We start from the raw sequence: 20,033 nt of genomic DNA on the forward strand, positions 1-20,033 counted from the left end.
AAGAGTCTAGTAATCACTTTCAGTGGAAGCGTGAGCAAACAACAGTGATGCCTGGTATCCAGGGAATTTATATATGTAACTTCATTCATTTTTAATTTCATGAAAGAAAGAGAAACTAAAAGGAAGCTAAAGGAATCTCTACACTTTAAATAAACCTTTATCATAAGAAATTATTTTCTAATGCATTCCTTGAGGGTTAAGGAAAATTTTGAAATCAATTAAGGGATTGGAATTTTGGGGTTTTTTTAAAGCTAAATCGTTCAAGTTAAGGTGAGATAAATTGTCTTTCTCTAATAGATGAAGTCATTAGCACAATGTCATGTCCTCAGCCCCATCTCCTGATTTTGTAAGTTATGTTTTTATTTTGTCAAAATAGAACAACTCACAATCTTTTCATTAGCCCAATTTTTGCAATTACATCATGTTCACTTGATATTTAAGTGAAAACACTGCTCCTCACTGGGCTTCCCCAGTGGCTCAGCAGTAAAGAATCCACCTGCAATGCAGAAGTCGCAGGTTCAATCCCTGGGTTGGGAAGATCCCCTAGAGGGGCACATGGCAACCCACTCCAGTATTCTTGCCTAAAGAATCCAATAGACAGAGGAGCCTGGCAGACTACTGCCCATACAGTCGCAGAGTCAAACATGACTGAAGTGACTTAACACGCATGAATTGCTCCTCACCGATCATTATACTACAGCTTCCCAACAACCTCAGTTCAGTTCAGCTCAGTTCAGTTGCTCAGTCGTGACCCCATGGACTGCAGCACACCAGGCTTTCTTGTCCATCACCAACTCCCAGAGCTTGCTCAAACTCATGTCCATTGAGTCGGTGATGCCATCCAACTATCTCATCCTCTGTCGTCCCCTTCACCTCCTGCCTTCAATCTTTCCCAGCATCAGGGTCTTTTCCAATTACTCAGTTCTTCGAATCAGGTGGCCAAAGAATTGGAGCTTCAGCTTCAGCATCAGTCCTTCCAGTGAATATTCAGGACTGATTTCCTTTAGGATTGATCTTCTTGCAGTCCAAGGGGGACTCTCAAGAGTCTTCTCCAGCACCACAGTTCAAAAGCATCAATTCTTCAGCACTCAGCTTTCTTTATGGTCAACAACCTAGATTCTTTATCTTTTTAGTTGGCTGAAATTTCCGGCCAAGTAGGTTTTCAAAGAAGGGCTCTTGACCATTTTTTTAATGATAGGCTTTGTCCTTGAGTGACACCTTGGCTGGGAATAACATACTTGCTTCACACTTTCCATCCTTCAGAGCTTCTCCAGAGCCTTTCTCTCTTACCTTAGGATGTCACACACTGCTCTGAAGGAGTCTGACACCAGCTCCAAGTTCTACCTCTGTAAAGGACTAGCTCTCAGCCTAGGATTTTCAAGAATTTTTCTTTGATTCTTGGAAATATCGCTGTTGAGTATATGTATCCATTTCCCTAGAAAATGATGAGATTTCTAAACATGTGTTTTGTTTCCTTTCTGTCTCCCTGTTTTCATTTCTGTCAGACCAGGTTGTCATGTCTCTGAAAGGAGTCCTGTTTCCTGTTTCACCTTTTTCTACCCTACACTGGAGCCAGAAGACAATCACGACACCTCCTCATCCGCCTTTCTCCACATGGGGGTCAGGATTCTGTGGCTTCTGAGGAGCAGAAGGGAAAGGAGTCGCTTCCCATGCTCTGCTGCCGTTTTGTTTTGCTCCCTTGGGGTCTCCTGTTTCTTTTCTTTGCTGCCACTGTTCATGGGTGACTGCATTCTTTTACTCCTGATGATGGTTTTTGCTGGCCCTTTACTATGTCTTACATTTCTTATTCTGTAAGGCAGTTTGATTAGTCCATCTTAACATAAGTATTCCTGGGTTTTATATTCTTAAGTTCCCCAGCTAATGCACATGCCCACAAAGAACAGTGACGGATGTAGGTGTGTGGTCAGTGGTGTCCAACTCTTCTGTGACCCTATGGATTATAGCCCACCAGGTTCCTTTGTTAATGGGACTCTCCCGAATACTGAAGTGGGGATTAGGCACAGGGCTTCCCAGGTGGCTTAGTGGTAAAGAATCCTCCTGCCAATGCAGGAGACATAGGAGACAGGGTTCAATCGCTGGGTGGGGAATATCCCCTAGAGAAGGAAATGGCAACCCACCCCAGTATTCTTACCTGGAAAAAAAATAAAGAATACCGGAGCAGGTTGCCATTTCCTCTTCCAGGGAATCGTCCCCACACAGAGGTCAAACTCAATCTCCTGGGATTCCAGCATTGACAGGAAGATTCTTTACCACTGAGCCACCTGGGAAGCCCGATGTATGTCTTCTTATGCCCAATAGCTACTCACTTTTGATACTTACCCTCTCTGAGATTCAGTGTGACTTTCTCTGCAAAAGAAGAATAAAATCTTCCTGGCTACAACTTGATTGTGAAGTTGTGATGACGCACATGAGTTAACGTGTAGTCACATATTTCAGAGAACTTTCTCACACTCAAGAGAGCCAACAACATGATTGTATTTTCTACTTTCTCTTTACATAAACTGAAGAATTACTCAAACTGGGGTATTTAGTTTTTACACCAGTTTGGGTCCTACAGTTGCTAAACTAGTTACCAGCTTTTTCAGGGATTTCATTCTCTGCTACTTTTTAGTTAGAATAGTTGTTACTGTGGATAAATATAAAATTCCTTCCTTTTTTGTAATTTTTAATAGTGATTTTTTATAGTGATTTTTTCTGAAAATAGTCAAAGTGGGGCAGTTTCAAAGATTATTTTTAAATGGCCGATTCATTTACTTGTAACCAGAAACCATGCCATAAATGGAGACTAAAGCAGCTAAAGGAGAAAAAAGAGAAACAAAGATGAAGCAGTAAGTTCTCTTAACAATACTGTTCATGGTGGGTGGGTGACTGCAGAAAAACAGAGCAGCAAAAAGAATTTCTCTCCAGTTCCACCCCAGGGACAGGCAGAGCCCAAGACAAAGAGCTGAAAGCAGAGTTGGGAGGTCCATGCGCATTTTACTATCTATTAAGCCAGGAAGGTAAAGGGCATGAAATACGTGCCCCCACTAATTCCAGTATTCTTGCCTGGAAAATCCCATGGACAGAGGAGCCAGGCGGGCTGCAGTCCATGGGGTCACAGAGAGTCAGACATGCCTGAGCACACAAACACAACCGATTCCTAGGACCAAAAGCTTTGTGCTGGCTTGCGAGCATAATCAGGGGAAAGGCCATCTCCAAATGAAGTTCTGTTGACTCCTTTAAAACCTCATAACTTTATCCTGAGACAGATACAAGGAGGAGTTTATCAGATGCATTTATTTTTATGGCTAAGTTTTCTTGTGTGTTCAGTCATTCAGCTGTGTCCAACTCTTTGTGACCCCATGGACTGTAGTCCATCATGCTTCTCTGTCCATGGGACTCTCCAGGCAAGAATACTGGAGTGGTTGCCATTTCCTTAGGATTCTACTAATAAGGCACTAATCTGTCGAGTGCAGCGACAGATAAACTTTCTTTTTGCCTTCCAAGAACATACCAATATCTCTGTTCCTTGCTGTAGACTTTCCATCTCAGAAAGACCATGAAAGACACCTGGCTTCCAAACCTACTTACCTGCACTTCCTGAGATCAAAAGGCCACTTCTTAGCACACACAAGCTTTTCTGCTCAAGCTTCAGGGACCCACATCCCACAGCTGTGTTCAGACAGGGTCAGTGACAGCCCATTAAGAAGTGCTTTCAGGATTCCAGAATCTAGAGGTTTGGAAAACAGCCTTGGGATGCCTCATGGACCCATATGAAAGGAGCCAAACAGTAGGGTGAAGAAAACTTGGCTTAAATGACAACGTGTTTCAAAGCTGGGTATATTTTATTTATAAATAACATTTAGATACAGAGGTTAATCAGAGATTCTCCAAGATCCCCCAGAGTATTAGCACAGACACACCAGAGAGGAAAGAGAGCATGTTTATGGGTTTCTGCCATCTGGCAGCTAAACCCAAGGCTGGTTCTATCCAGACATCTCAGTAGACAGAGGGCTGATCACTTGTAAAATACAAGCATTGGATTTATTTTTTCAATCATGGATACTCCTGACTCAGTTCCCTTAATACCTTCATTCCTATTATCTAGGTTGTACAATTATATTCCATCCATTATATAACTTCGACTTAAATTCGTTCTTCAACTGTCATGAGTATTACAGAAAATTATGAATAAACCACATTTGAAGGTTCACCCCTCTGCTCCCTCCCTAATCATTCTCCCTGTAAATTTATTCCATCACATTCCACATGGTGTGAGAGTGTCTAACAGAACTGATGAGACACTGTTCTCATTTATTTCTCAACAGTATCCATTCTGGAAAGTGTAAATAGTGGGATTTTAGAAGTCTGTCAATATCAGTCACACTTCATTCGCTGGTACTTTGCTTTTTAAAAAACCGTCAGATGTAGACACTGACACTCGGAAGCCCAAAAGTTTCTAACAAAGGTCAGACTCTTCCTCTGTTCTCAGAAGCACCAGCTCAGTAGCTGTTGGGGAGCCCAGGAAATAGGACAGCAGGGACACAGAGGGCTGTACGGCCCCCACGTGGAAGGGGAGCAGAACTCATTGTGTGGCAACACAGGTGGTTTATCCATTTGCACACATACACTCCCATGACTACATTCACAACACGGTCGCTTTGTTGATCTCACTGTATTTTCACATTTCAGAGAGTTGAGAAAATGATTTTTCCCATTTTACATGTCATTCATTCCAGATAGATATGATATTCATAGTTTCAAAAAACAAAAATCTAATTTGTGGATGGGAGAAGGAAAGTTCCTATTTGCAAATTACTAGTGTATATGCATAGTCTGATGGCCACACAGCATTTATAAGGCCTCAGAGCTCCCTCCGAGGACCCTGCATCCCATAATCAGACCCCAGGGCATCTCAGGATGGAATCTACAATCCCGGCTGTTCTTCACTTGTGCACTTAGGTTCACCTGTCTTACTTTCACTGTGAAATAGAAAAAGAAATCTGTAATATTTCACAAGGCTTTCTGCACAGGGAGAAAATATCAGCTATCAAACAATTGAGAGAATTGAGACTGAGTCCTTGAAAATCTAAATTCTTCCTTTTTTTTTTTTTTACAAAATAATATAAATACATGCCTCTGTAAGATCCTGAGGGACTTAGAATTTACCTTTTCTTAATATGATCTTGGGCCTGAACCCACTTTATTAAAGCCTTCAGTTCCATATTTGAGGAGGACTGCAATGCCCTTCCCTCACCTTTCTAGCAAGCCTTATTTAAATATTGTAAAGACCACAGTAGGGCACTCGGTGCTTCAGCAGAGAGAACTGGTGAGTTAAGTTACAGGAAGAATGCATACAAGGCCAAATAAACAAACAAGACAGAACCGTTTTTTTAAAAGAACTTTAGAAATGAATTGTGCTGCAAAACTACACCTGTGATGGCAGTGTCTTGTCTGCCTATTTCAGAGGCACTGCATTAATAGAAACAGGGCTGTCTGATGCACTTGCCAGGACAGAGCCCCTCGGCCGAGGGCTAGCTCGAATTCGTCCTACTGCTAGGTGTGAATGACTCTTCGGTTTGCTTTACTGGCAACGTTTCTGGTGACACATCCTACACTTGAAAAAGGGCTGGAAACCAAGCGTGTGATAAGAGCGCCGGCCGTGTGTTACTTCTCGTGCTTCTTGGTCGATTCTCCCGTGCCCGGCCGGAGGCTGCCCCGGGCGGTGTCGCCGGCCCTGGCGTCCCTCCTCCGGCTCTGGCTCTCCCGGGAGACCTGCTGCACGGCCCGAAGGATGGCATTCTGCACGATCTGTCTGCTGGTGGTCTGCAGCTTCGCCTCTTCAGGCTCACTTCCAGGCTTCTCACCTGGCCAAGAACAGAAAGGGAGGGGAAAGCACAAGGTTAATTGGGGGTGTGGGAGGTTAAACAGGCCAGGGCTGGTAGGAAAAAAGAGGCTAATAAATAAGATCTCTAGAGGGGCCCACCACATTAGTTGTGAGGAGCCCTGCACAGCAGGGGGCTACCCTGATGGCTCTACCAGTAAAGAATCCACCTGCAATGCAGGAGACCCAGGTTTAAAACCTGGGCTGGGAAGATTCCCTGGAGAAGGAAATGGCAACCCACTCCAGTATTCTTGCCTGGAGAATTCCATGGACAGAGGAGCCCAGTGGGCTACAATCCATGGGGTTGCAAAGAGTTGGGCACGACTGAGTACCTAACACATACCACTCTTGTCTTCCTGTCTCCCTTTCCAGCAGAATCTCCACGGGTCTGCCCCAGTGATGTGCCGAATTTCTACTCCCATCCTCCCAGCATCCTCTGGTGGTTCTGCTTCTCTAGGCTCTCACAAGAGCCTGCCTCCTTCCATCTCATCGCTCTGTCGCTTCTGACTGCATCACCCTCAGCTGCTCATTGTTGTTCAGTCGCTCAGTCCTGTTCCACTCTCTGTAACCCCATGGACTGCAGCACGCCAGGCTCCCCTCTTCTTCACCATCTCCCAGAGCTTGCTCAAACTCATGTCCATTGAGTCAGTGATGCCATCCAACCATCTCAGCCTCAGTCACCGCCTTTTCCTCCTCCCCTCAATCTTTCCCAGCATCAGGGTCTTTTCCAATGAGTTAGCTCTTCGTATCAAGTGGCCAAAGTATTGCATGAGTGGGGCTCATTAACGCAGATCCCCTCTGGGGCTGGAAGGAAGCCAAAGAGAAAAGGAAGGGCAGGGCATTTTCTTTGGAGGAACTGTGGCGGACCCTGCGAACATCACTCTGCTCACATTTTACTGGGGGAAATGGAGCCACGTGGCCACACTTACCACACAGAAGACCACAAATACAGTCACCAACCTGATAGCCATGTGCCCAGCTTACGACTCAGGGAGGCTCTATCACTAAAACAAAAAAGTGATGACTTCCATGCAACGGCAAGGCTAAAGTGAAAAGCAAGAAGACATACACCCGCGGCAGGCCCCAGCTGGCCCTCAGGGAGATCGGCTGAGACCACCAAGCAGCGTAAGTGCGTGGGCAACAACGAGGTACCAAAGGGCCAGGGGTGCCCCAGAAAGAGCATCTCAGCCAAGCCGGATCTGTGTGAATTCTCAAATGATCCTTGTGTGAAGTCACTTTTCACTCTTTGGGTGGAGGACAGATGGCTCTAAGGGTAAGAGCAGGATGAGTTCTTAACAAGAGACAGAGAAGGAAAAGAAAATCTACTCTGAATTTAGCTGTGACCTAACATCCAAGCTAAATCGTCTTCTCCTCGCTCATCCATTATGAAGAAAAATCGATTAAGAAGTCAGAGGCAGTCTGTGAGATTCTGTGTCTGGGGGATCCCTTCGGGGATTTGCAAGGCAGGTTTAACCTTAACTGCCCTCATCACCACTTTGCTCTGGGTCAGGAATTTCTACCTATGCCAGAGCATGTGGGACAAAAAGAGGTGCAATGAGCTCAAACGGAGAAAGAGAAGGATGAAGATGAGGGTAAAAGCCACTCAGAGCATTTAAGAGAGGAAAAGCAAAACAAGAAGTTATATACGGAACCACAAAAGACTCCGAATAGCCAAAGAAGTTCTGAGAAAGAAGAATAAAGCACGAGGTGTCACATTTCCTGATTTCAAGCTATTTTATAAACACTACAGTAATCAAAACCATGCAGTGCTGGCATAAAAACAAAGACACAGACCCATGGAACATTAGAGAGAGCCCAGAAATAAACCCATGCGTGTACGGTCAACTAATACTCGACAGTGGAGCAAAGAATACTCGAGATAAAAGACAGTCTCTTCAATAAATGGTGTTGGAAACATGATGGACCCAGGGAGTGTCACACTGAGTGGAGTAAGTCAGATAGAGGAGAAATATAACATGACATCCCTTATATGTGGAATCTAAAAAGAAATTACACAAATGAACTTACAAAACAGAAAGTAACTCACAGACTTGGAAAATGAAATTATGGTTGCCGAGGGAAGGGACAGTTAAGGACTTTGGGAAGGTCATGTACACACTGCTATATTCAGAATGGATAACCAACAAGGACCCTCTGTACAGCACATGGAACTCCACTCAATGTTAGGTGGCAGCCTGGATGGGAGGGGAGTTTGGGGGAGAGTGGGTACATGTATATGTATCGCTGAGTCCCTTCATTGTTCACCTGAAATTGTCACAACATTGTTAACCAGCCACGCACCAACACAAAATAAAAAGTTGAGAAAATATAAATTTTTTAAAAACGGTGCTGGAAAAATCAGATATTCACATGTAAAAGAATGAAACTAGGCCCTATCTCATACCACTCACAAAAATTAACTCAAAATGGATTAAAGATAGATATAAGACCTGAAACCATACAATTCTAAAAGAAAACACAGGGGGAAAAGCTCCCTGACAAGGGTCTTGGCAACAAGTTTCTGGCGAGACACCCATAGCACAAACACAGCAGAAGGCGGAGCCGCAACTGAAACCCTTAGTTTTGCCATTTACTTACATGCATGAAACTTACTTGAAATTAATGAATCACCTACACGTTGCAGGTGGCCTGCGCCTTGTGTTAAGTGATGTAAACGTCTGCTAGCCTACTTAGCATTTACCAAATCGTTTTGGTATTTCACAAAAGATGATGAATCGATTTAATTAGCTTTAAACTCGAAACGCCCAATATAAACATGCTGAAATCAAGAAATCGAGATGTGACTGAATCTGTCTTCAGCATCTTTCCACCCTGAGGGGTAACCCCCTCCCGCATCCCCCCACATGCAGTCAGGCACCCATCCCTGTGGGCAGTTTCTGGAGAGACCCCCCACACCCTGGGGCCGGCCTCCAGAAGGCTGCCATGAGCCCTTGTGTTCGCCTCCTCCCCTCAGATCCTGCTGTTCCACCGGGCACCTGCCCCAACCGGAAGTCATCAGAGGACCTCAAGTGCAAGGTGGTTAATAACAGGTCCTAATTCCCTATTTATATCCATCAAAACCATGCTTCTAAGGACCTTAGGAATATACTTCTGCTAAAAACGTACAGTTTCCCCCCCAACATCCTAAGTGTCATTTGCCTCTATGACATTAACCCTATTATGTTCCAGTTTGATGGATTTTGGAAAAGGTCAGTATTCCCATTTTTGAGGCCGATTAGTGATTTTCCCTGGATCACACACAGCTGGTGGTAAAGGCTGTATAAGAAGCAGCATCTCTAGCTGTCACCTTTCCCCACTGGGTCACTAAATATGCAAACTGCAGACATCCCTATGAGGGCAGCTCAGCTTTTGCTTTTTGTCATAGACACACACACACACACACACACGGGGAAAAAAGTTTTTCACTCGAGGAAACTGAGGCAGGAAAAATGCTCGCAAAAATGCCACCTTGGAAATGTGTTAGGTATTTAATGTTCTGAACACTTGGATAGCAAATAACTCCATCAAGACTGGGTTGTGAGTTCAGAGAGACCCAAAATGCTGTTCTGGTCTCCACATGGATTTCTGAAAAACTCAGCTACAAGTTTCCCTCCTTCCACCCCAAAGATGCAGGAAACCAAGTCCTCCAGCCCCCACTTTCTTGCAGTGAGCAGCAGCTCTAGAATTTCTGTGCAGGAGAGATTCAGAAAGGGCAATGTAGAGGAACAGGGAAACAAGAGTCTGACTCCAAACTAGGGTATATGACACTTTTCACAAGAATGAAAATGGACATCCTCCACATGTCCATCCCTCCAACAACATGGGGTGGGAAGGACAGACCACCCTATGACAGCCACTGCCCCTCTTCTCTTCAGCTCATTTCTCATGCGTGGCCATGTCACCCACTGCCCCTCCTCCCCTCCTGGAGCCCCCAAACGACCCCAGCTGGCCCAGACTGTGGGCTCCTGCAGTCCCCAACCCCAGGGATGTGCCAGGAAAGGAGAGCAGGTAGGGTCATGGATGGCCGCTCCAGGAACATGGGAGCCATGCATGAAGGGGACAGGAAAACTAAGGACCATGTGAACCCATGTGTTTAAAAAGGTGACATACTAGGCCCGAACAGGAAGCAGAACAAACTTGGGGATGCTGGGGGAACTCGAACTCTCCTCTCTCTGGGAGCCAGGTCCCTACCCCAGAAGTCCATCCCCAGAGGCTCAGCTCCCCCCACCACCCCTCCAGCGGGGCCGGCCAGGTTCTGCGGCCTCTGCTGTCCCCTGGTGGCCACTCCTGGGGTTGCTGCAGACCGGGATGGAATGTCCGTAGACATAGAGCTGTCTGCCCTGCTCCCTAGATGGGGTGTGGGTGTGTACACGAATGTTTATATGTATGAATGTGTGTGTGAATGTGTAGATGTGTCAGTGTGTAACTGTGTGTGTGAGTGTTGTCAGGGGAAACCTTTGAGACAAGACTGTGGTTTCATTTTATCACACACACTTAGAATCACCAGGGCATCCACAGTGCTTTCTGATCACAGAAAGCCTGTGTGCTGTGCTTAGTCATTCAGTCGTGTCCGACCCCATGGACTGTATCCCGCCAGGCTCCTCTGCCCATGGGGATTCTCCAGGCAAGAATACTGGAGTAGGTTGCCATACCCTCCTCCGGGGATCTTCCCAACCCAGGGATCGAACCAGGTCTCCCCCATTACAGGCGGATTCTTTACTTCTGAGCCACCAGGGAACCATGAGGTCATTTATAGTTTGTCCTTCGAAGAGCTCTGAAGCAGCTAGAAACACAATCCAGAGTTTCCTGTCCTCATTCAAATGAGAATTACTTGACTGAATTACCAGCTCTTGTAAATATTTAACGAAAGGTTCTGAGTTCCTGGTCAAAACTAGGCTCACACTCTCCCTTTTTACTCAAGATAGAAAGGGGAGAGGGAGGCAGAGGAGGAAGGAAGGAGAGAGGAAAGGAGGCAGGAAGTAGCTGATCCTCGTTCTCTGAGTGCCTTCAGAGGCATCCTCAAAAAACAGAGACAAAAATCCTCTTGTACTGTCCTCCTTAAAGATGAACAGCATAATCCTCACAATCACCATTTTCTGCTAAAGAAGGAATCAGATTCCCAGCTGTGACAAGTCATCAGTGCAAGATTAAATTTTAATATTTTACCTAAATAATCTCTCAGTAGTAATTCTTTGTCCCGGATGGGGACAGGCGTATACAGCAGGGGCCTGAGAAGGACAAGCAGAGACACACTGTGCCTAACAGAAAGTAAGATGTTTCTTACTCTCCTTGAAGGAGCAGTTTCCCACCCTTTTGAAGATGATTCCACTGTCAGATTAAAATATTTCACAGATCTCCTCATGCACAACCCAATGACAAAAAGAGGCTATAAACTGAGAAATGTTTTTTGATGAATGTGAATGCTATTCATTTCAACAGAAAAGGAGTTCTGTGAGACTGTGTCTTCCAACCACAGGAAGTGGGAGCTACAGGCATGGGATCCCCATGCCCTGAAACAGCGCCATGGCCCCTGGGTCCTTCTGGCTCCCATATAAGCCAAGAGATGCGGGAAGCAGTGAAAATCAGACAGATGTTATCTACGAATTCCTAATGGAGGAACATGCACAGGAGCTGGGGCACAGTGTGGAACTAACCTTCCTCCGGCCATCGTCCAGTTCTGCCCACTCCAAAGGGGCACCTGACCCCATGCAGCAATGCCCCACTAGCGTTCTGACCTCAGCCCAGAGAAGAAAAGCTACTTCCTTACGGAGGAAGTCTCCCATCAAGAGGGAATGAGTGAACGAATAGCCGTCAGGAATGAACTGGCCCCCCGTCTGCCGACAGTGGCCTGACCTGTGCTGCTGGTCTGTCCCTCCTCACTAGACCATCAGCCCCCAGGACACGACCCCATCTGTCCTGACCCCGGAGCCCAGCCCCGGTCCACAGCAGACACTCAGGATCTGCTCAGTGAGGGACTGCCACCCCAGGCGCCCAGGTTCCGTTCTCCAACCTGTTCTGTCTCCTCCCTTCCCTGCTTTTGGCCACCTTTGCTACCTTTTGCTGCTTCACTGTGATAAAAGTCCAGTTCAGGAGGAAAGCGCCCGGGAGATACCTTTCTGGCACCAGCCTCCGTGCAGAAAGCACCCTGGCATGAGAATATCAGAAAGGCTGCTCCAATTTCCTAGCCACATCTAACCCGGTCAATTGCCGCTTTGGAAATTTTACAGCAATTTCTTCTCTCTCATTTCCTACTAGCCAGTTTTTCTCCTTTCTCTCCTCCTTTCCCTTCCTTACAGGGCCCTTGTCAGTTCTCAGCACCCTCTGCTTGGTTTCAAATACTTTTCAGAGAAAGGCAGTGTGGAAAGGCCCATCGGATGTTGCCGGGTGATTTTACTCCTATTGGCCAAGCGTCTGCCATGAAGACTCCCCAGGCGTTTATCAACCCCCTGAACCCTGCACACACCAGACTCTACTGAATCAGTTTACACACAGGTGCTGGGAGGCCATCAGCCTGTGCAGAGGCCCTGGCCTAGAAGCATGGGGTTCGAAGTGCACCTCTGGTCCTTTCTGAGCTCTTAGGAACAAGCCTCCCCTTTATCACACACTATACACAGAACCCTCTGATTCATTTTTGAAGCAGAGGAGTGAGAAGGCAAGTCACCATTGCTTCCTCTACAAATCGGACAAAGAAATAAGAGAGTCGCCTTCCTCAAATATGATGTCGAGTCTCCCTTAGGGCAACAACCTAGTAGATGTGTTTTTTTTTTACTCTGAGTTTTACAGAACCATGAGAATCTTGGCTCTTGTCACTGTGTTGGGGTTAATTAGAAAACAAGAACAGGTGGCTGGAAATAGAAAAGGAAGTGAAAAGCAAGATCAGATGCTTTATGTCTTTTTTTTCGTTCCAGTGATATTTCAGAAGGAAGAGAGACTGAAGGAAAATAACCCCGACATGAGGAGCGGCTGTCAGACCCACGGAACATGTGTCTCACTCTGGGTCTCAGGGAGCCTTGGCGGTCAGCCTCAAAACCCCAGGTCAGGGCACAGCAAATGCACCACACACTTGGTGCAAGAATCAGACTCAGAGAAAAGAAGAAAGGAAGGGAGGGAGAGATGAAGGGAAAGGGCAACAGTACTGCTGAGGATGCAAATGAGCTACCCCAAAATAAAACTAAATTACTAAATTCCGATTGAAACTGCAGGCAGTGCCTGGAAAAGTTTCTACCAAGTATATCTCAGTCAAGCTACAGGCACTCTCAGGGCATCTCATTCCTCAATTAAATCTGACTTTTATATTAAATCTGCTATATTATGCTTCAATAACAAAATGTTTTGATTATTCAGAAATCATTTCAAAAGGCACTATGAAAGGTACAGAATGAAGACTTTATATTATGTTTTAAAAATATGATCTATGGAAAACCTCCTCATATCCATGCTTGAAACTCTTTGTATGTTAAAGCCATGTTGTCTTCTTGGCAGCCTTCAAGCTCTTTTTTCAATATTTGATTGGCATTAACAGACATGGATTAAAACGGATTCTAAGAAGTAAGAAAACTAGAAGATACACTACTAAATCTCTGAATCATTAACAGGTAGAATATTTGCAAATGAGTTTTTAAAACACTGGCAGATAATGTTAACAATATGCGTGTTCAGAAGGCTGAACAGTATGACTCAGTATCTTTGGGATCCATCTGGTAGACTTAGGGGAGTCACATAATGTACTGGGCAGTTTATTTTAAAAATCCAATAGTACAACAATCAGACCTTTTTAGAAAACTGGGAAAGGGGTAGAGGTTGTCATTCTATCAAATGAACAGAAAAGATGATACGCATTTGAATATATAGCATAGGCAGATATTACACCTGGAATATATCCTCTATTTGTGAATATATTTGGACTATATTCTCTAACTGTGTGTAGAAAATTTACAGCAAGATGAAAAAAAGGATGGCTGGGCGGGAGGGGGGGGGACAACTCATATTTTAATTTAAAATTCACATGGAAAAAAAACAAAAATAAATACACATGGAAATGATTTTATGTAAAATCATGTTAACCCAGGGGGGAGGAATAAATTAATCCCAGCAAGATGACAAAAAGATAAAAAATATGCCCTATTAGTGCCTACTCTTATTACAAAGTTCATTTGCCTTTACAGAGTAGAATTCTGTGAAGTTGAAGGTGAAAAAGTGAACGTTGCTCAGTCATGCCTGACTCTTTGTGACCCCATGGACTGTAGCTCACCAGGCTCCTTTGTCCAAGGAATTCTCCAGGCAAGAATACTGGAGTGGGTAGCCATTCCCTTCTCCAGGGGATCTTCCTAAGCCAGTGATCGAACCCGGGGCTCCTGCATGCAGGCAGATTCTTTACCATCTGAGCCACCAGGGAAGCCCTTCTGTGAAGCTGAGGAGTAAGTAATTCACTGCTTGTGACTGATGCTAAAGCTGAAGCTCCAACACTTTGGCTACCTGATGCGAAGAGCTGACTCATTGGAAAAGACCCTGATACCAGAAAAGATTGAGGGCAGGAGGAGAAGGGGGCAACAGATGATGAGATGGTTGGATGGCATCACTGACTCAATGAACATGAGTTTGAGCAAACTCCGGGAGACAGTGAAGGACAGGGAAGCCTGGAGTGCTGCAGTTCATGGGGTTGCAAAGAGTCAGACATGACTTAGCAAACAAAAAGCAACACAATTTAGAGCCACTGGTGGTTTCAAATATACGAAAATTTTGTACTTATTTTGCTAAATGAATTTTTCATTCACTCAAAAGAAAATTAACTCAGGAAAAGCAAGTGAAAAATGTGTATCTAACTTCCCCTTCATTATCTCTAATCCAATGAACTCAACTGTTTTGCAGTGAGCACACAGTGGTTGAAAGTGACCTTGGCTAATCCTCAGTCTCCACCCAGTGCCCCAGACAGCCAGGTGATCCTTAGAGAAAGCAGTCTGCATTTCCTACACGGCAGAACCCACACTGGGCGTTGATAAAGGTCTGATATACAAATCCAGCCCCTAGGCTACTGAGTAAGCTGACACGATTCACTGGACCTCTCTGGGTTCAACCTGCCTTTTCTAAAAATCCTCTCATATTCAGCATTGTAAAATGTGCTATGCAATTACTGCGATTAGCTATTATTTTCATGGCTTTTAAACTATGTGGCTTTTAGTAAATCAATTAGAATGTACACAGTATCCAGAAAGATTATAAGCATCTATTAGTGAGAAGGTTCCCTGAACTAAATAATCACCTAAATTACCTAAAGTGTCCCAAGTCCTCCTCCAAACCAAACCCCCTCAATTATTATATTACCAATTATTGGTAGAAATTAAAATTCTCACATCTTAAAGGAAAGCAGTTGTGGGTTTGGTTTTGTTTGTTTCCTGCAACAAAATGCTAGCGTTTTAGTTTTTCTGAATTACTACATTTAATCCTTCAGGCGCTCCTCAGTTGACACTTTTCCCTTTTCGTTTTGCCCTGGGAAGCATAAAAAGTCTTTGCTACTCTCCTTCTCCCTCCATCTCCTCCCCCACATCAAGCACCTAGAACCACTGTCGAGGGCTGCTTCATGGAACAAGGCACTATTTTTTGTCCAAAAGCAGCAAATTTGATTCTCACCACAAATTTCCATATGCTCTATGGAGTAAGAACCATATTTAAACCACAACCCCACGATAAACACACAGGAAAGACGAAAGCTGCTGATAAATATCAATTCCAGAAAGAAAAGTTTGCTCGGCATGGATAAAAAGAAGGTCAGACCCGGATTTCATTCTTGGCTCCTACTTTATCAATCCACAAAATGACATTTGAAATTATTTGCTTAGAAGTTGATAGAGTGTGATTTAAGGTCATGAGAATGTTAATCACAGTCTGCATCTTCAGCAACTCTAAGCCAGAGTTCACTGAGGCATGTTTCCTTTTGAATTAGTCATAGGCACTACTTTTAAATATGTTTCTGCGCCTAGAGTCACGATAGTTTTCAGTCTGAAAACCGTAACACGTGACTGGCTTAGATGGCAGTGACAGCGATTTACTACATTAACATACATAAATGTGCTGCTGGTTATTAAAGAATGGCCCCCTTGTCTAGCGTATGAATAAAAAGTGAAGAATTAAATGATACAGGAAGAGCATTACATGTGATTTTCATTTCTACATATTCAAATGTTTTTAAATTAGATAATCATTAAGGCAGTGTGATCCTAGCACCAAAACAGATGGAGAAACAGAACAGGTTAGAAAACCTGGAACCTGACATTTGGTGAAGAAGGCAATTGGAATAATTAGAGAGAGGTAGTAAGAAAACTGAGTGGTTTTGTTTTTTTTTTTAATTTTTTAATCTCTAACTCCGGATGGATAAAAACTGGTGAATGGTTTTCTAAAATGAAGAACATACACTACATGCACTACAGTAGATGTATATGGTCGGAGAGAGAAATGCCACTGAGAGTGGAAGACAAAAGGGAAAAGAGAAAGTAAAAAGCAAGGGCTCTGCATGGACCAGTGAGGATGGTGTGCCACGAACTCAAAGTGTTATCAGTTAAATTTAACCCATTCGAGTTCAAAAAGAGAGGGAGGAAGGGAGGATCAAAAATGTAATAGGAACCATACATCTGATATTGGGGAGAAAAAGTCCTTCTAAGAATAAAAACAAAGAAAGAAACCACAAAGAAGATGGATAAGTTTTACTACACTACAGTAAAGTCTTCCATATGTCATGAAACACACAAACAATTCTCAAAAGCAATAAAGTAGGAAAAATATTGGCTATACACAGAAAAAAGGATTGATATCTTAGTGTATAAATAGGTCTTGCAAATCAATGACAACTCCAATATAAATAGGAACGAAATATAATGAGCAGTGGGGATGTAGCTCAGTGGTAGAACACATGCTTTGCAGGTATGAGGTCTCGGGTTTGATCCTTGGCATCTCCACTTTAGCTGAACTACTGTTTCAGCTGACTTCTCACTGTTTAATCCTTGAAAGGAGTAATATTAAAACATAAATAATGGAATTATAATGAGCAATTTACAAAAGAAATAACCAAATTGATCCACTAAGCCCAAGCATTAGCCTGTGCACCTTCCAATGCATAAAAATGTAAAAAAGAATAAACCCACAACCACAAAAAGAAGATAAAATGGAACAGAGGACACCAATGAAGACAGACCTTTAAAAATTTCTGGAAGAAAAGCATATGAGATTGAACAGACATAGGAAATGGGAAAAAGCCACGTTCTGAAATATGCTATAAGAGCACTGCCAGGGAAGTGGGACCCAATCAGCCCAAGAGAGCAAAGAGACTCTGGGATTGCAATCGACACTATTATGGAGCAGAAGTAAGAAGTAGGGTTTAACACAGGCAGAATGTGCAAAAACAGCAGCAAGATACATTCATCCAGTATAAACAATGGAGAGATGATGGAATGCATCTCTCCCCAGGCAAAACTAAGCCAATGAAAACAATAATAAAATGATGGCTAATCTCTGCCTCATGTCCACAATACAGCTGCAGTAGATCCAGGCATCACAACTTCATAAAGCAATCTCCAGAGGCAGAATGTAGCTATTTCCAAGAGCTAGGAACTTTTTACTAGACGCCTTCTCCCTTTTCCACCCTGAACCAATCATTGGCAACAAGAACAGAACTACCATTATAGCCTAGATGGTTATAGGCTACCTGAACCACATGGATAAAAGGTTGAAACCAGGACAAAAATAGGACTCTTACCCAGATGAAGGAGAAGTTGCTACTGTCTAGGCGAGCGTCAGGGTCTCCCATATCAATATTATTAATTTTGCAGGAATACCAGGCAACATCATCCTATCAAGAGTCTATAACAATTGACTTTACAACAGAAGTGATGTTTTACAGGGCAGTCTCATAAACCATTGCCAAGTCATATAACAGGAGTTTATTAGTAATAAACATGATAATATCTTGAGTTTTATGACGTTGTCCTGGTTCTACCTTAAATATTTTACTTTTCACCGATGCCCACTGAAAACTTTTCCCTTACAGTCTAGCTGGCGTTAGATTACACATCACATTTACTTTTCCCACGTTGCCTTCTTTCATATTTCCCCTAGCTGAAGTGCTCTATGCCAGTCTTTGATGCTGCTGCCGCTGCGGCTGCCTCTAGGTAACCTGTACTGGACACCTGCCACGTTCCTGGCACAGTGAGCACGTTTCATGAATTTTCTCCTTTGTTCCTCTATCTGCAGGAAGTAGCGCGGTTTCTCCCACAGCCAGGAAGAAAGATAGGCCCTCAGGCACGGCAGACTGTAGAGGGGACCACCATTCCTCTCCCTGCCCCCAACCCAATGAGTCCTCCCGGATTAAAACCTATTCATATTAACTGCCCACCATTACAGCCTATGCTGAGCAAGTAAGTCATGCTTCGCCTGCAGCCCCTCAGTCTCATACTGGCCTGAAGTTTTAGTAACTGTAACCGCTGAAATTTTACATCGAGAAAATGTCAAATCTGCCTTTGGGAGCCAGCAGACAGACCTTGTTTTGCCCCAAGTTTCCAGGAGGACAACTCAATAAGCATTAGCTTAGCCAAGACCAATGGAAATGGGCTTTTTCTAGGGAGAGCACTGGCCAGGCTGTGCCAACATAATGATGATCACAGAGGCGTCATTAAGAAAGAGAAAGTTTATTTGCAAAGAACTGGTCCAAGGTAGCGAGGCTCCCTCCTGCAGTCTCACGTCAGCATCTCAGCCTGTGGGAGTGGGCTTGGGCTGGGGCTTGCTGGGCCCTGGGCTGGGAGGTAAAGGCTTCTGAAATGAACAAGGGCCACCCCCCACCACATCGCAGCTCCCTCCTGCCACCTGATGACCTGGACTGTGCCATGTACTTCTCATCTGCCTACTTCTTCAGGTAGTCTCCTGGTACAGTTATAAATATTTGTATATGAGACTGGCAAGCTTTCATACATATGGGATATTTTTTTTAAATATTATGATTTTTAACAAAACTACTGCCTTGTATGCATTATGTGGCAAAATAAGTGGTATTAGCAGTTTGGGTAGAATTTCATCTGATCCTATCAACCACAAAATAAAAGCAGAAAAGCCAATTTTGCAACTGAACACAAGTATACTACAAGATAGAGAAAAGGGCTATTTCTTCTATAATCAGATCTATCTTTGATTCCAAAGCTCTCTAGAGACAGAGCATTCATTTCTTGTCTTAATCAATTATTTAGAGGTCTATTTCCATGATTGCCAGCTCTGTAAGTTTCCAGAGTCTGACCTGAAATAACAAGCACTCACAACTTTGGTCTCATGACCTGAGTTCTTTCACTGGATGGCTGGGCAAGTTAGCCTCTAGCCCTTGGCTGCCTTATGCTGAAATTAGGGACAACTGATAACTGCAGAATTCTCTTTCTAACCAGAGAACTTATACAATCCCCTTAGCACATGTTACATGCTCTGCAATACCAACAGCACGTGTGCTTACTGCTTCCTGTGCTAAATATTTTATTTATGAACTGACTCACAAAAACCACATCAAGCAAGTCAAAGGTTCTGTTTTCCCAAAATGACCACAATCATATCTCTGGTCTCCTATGTTCTTCAGAACCTTGCGATCCCTCATCAAGAGATGGATTCTATTCCCTTCCCCTTGACCTTGTTTGAGCATTTCGGAAAGTCTCAATTAACAGAATATGGGATAAGGGATGGCTGACTTCTACGGATAGGCAATACCACACCCACATGGATTTTTCCTCCCTTGGGATGTTCACCGTGGATCCAGCCACCACAGTATAAAGGAGGTCAGGCAACGCGGGAAGGCCACGTAGAGATGTTCCAACCAATAGCACCCAGGTCGAATCTCAGCTGACAGCCGGCATCAACCATCAGCTGACGGAAGTGCACATGGCTTCAGATATTCGTCATCCCAAAGAGCTGATGCCGTGGAGCAGAGACAAGCTGTCTCTGCCAAGTGCCCATCCCCAAATTGAAGATTCATGACCCAAATGACTAGTGTCCTGTTGCTAAAGCCACTACGTTTTGGGGTGGTTTGTGATGCAGTAGTAATAACTAGAATAAGGTTGGTCATGTTTTATCCTTCTTTATACATGAGGAAACAAGCCAAAAAAAAAAAAGACTATGTAAATTGCCCAAC

General features: G+C 44.0%; 1 protein-coding gene across 2 annotated transcripts in view; it reads right to left on the reverse strand.

Annotated features, from left to right (window-relative positions):
* Positions 1-3,826: 3,826 nt before the first annotated feature.
* AKAIN1 (A-kinase anchor inhibitor 1) overlaps positions 3,827-20,033 on the reverse strand; it is a 32,923-nt gene continuing 16,716 nt past the window's right edge. Inside the window, exons 1-2 of one of the 2 annotated variants that reach the window (XM_086372284.1) lie at positions 6,228-7,298; positions 3,827-5,867 (exon numbers count right to left, since the gene is read on the reverse strand). In XM_086372284.1, the coding sequence (XP_086228410.1) occupies positions 5,668-5,867; positions 6,228-6,306 (279 nt within the window). In that variant the 5' untranslated portion in view covers positions 6,307-7,298 and the 3' untranslated portion in view covers positions 3,827-5,667. Of the gene's footprint in view, positions 5,868-6,227; positions 7,299-20,033 lie in introns of those variants that run through there. The other variant, XM_086372285.1, reaches the window with a different exon arrangement.

The sequence above is a fragment of the Bos grunniens genome, chromosome 24 (genome assembly GCF_055505025.1).
Source record: "Bos grunniens cultivar Pamir isolate PY7600 chromosome 24, Bosgru_T2T1.0, whole genome shotgun sequence".
Classification (NCBI taxonomy): Eukaryota; Metazoa; Chordata; class Mammalia; order Artiodactyla; family Bovidae; genus Bos; species Bos grunniens.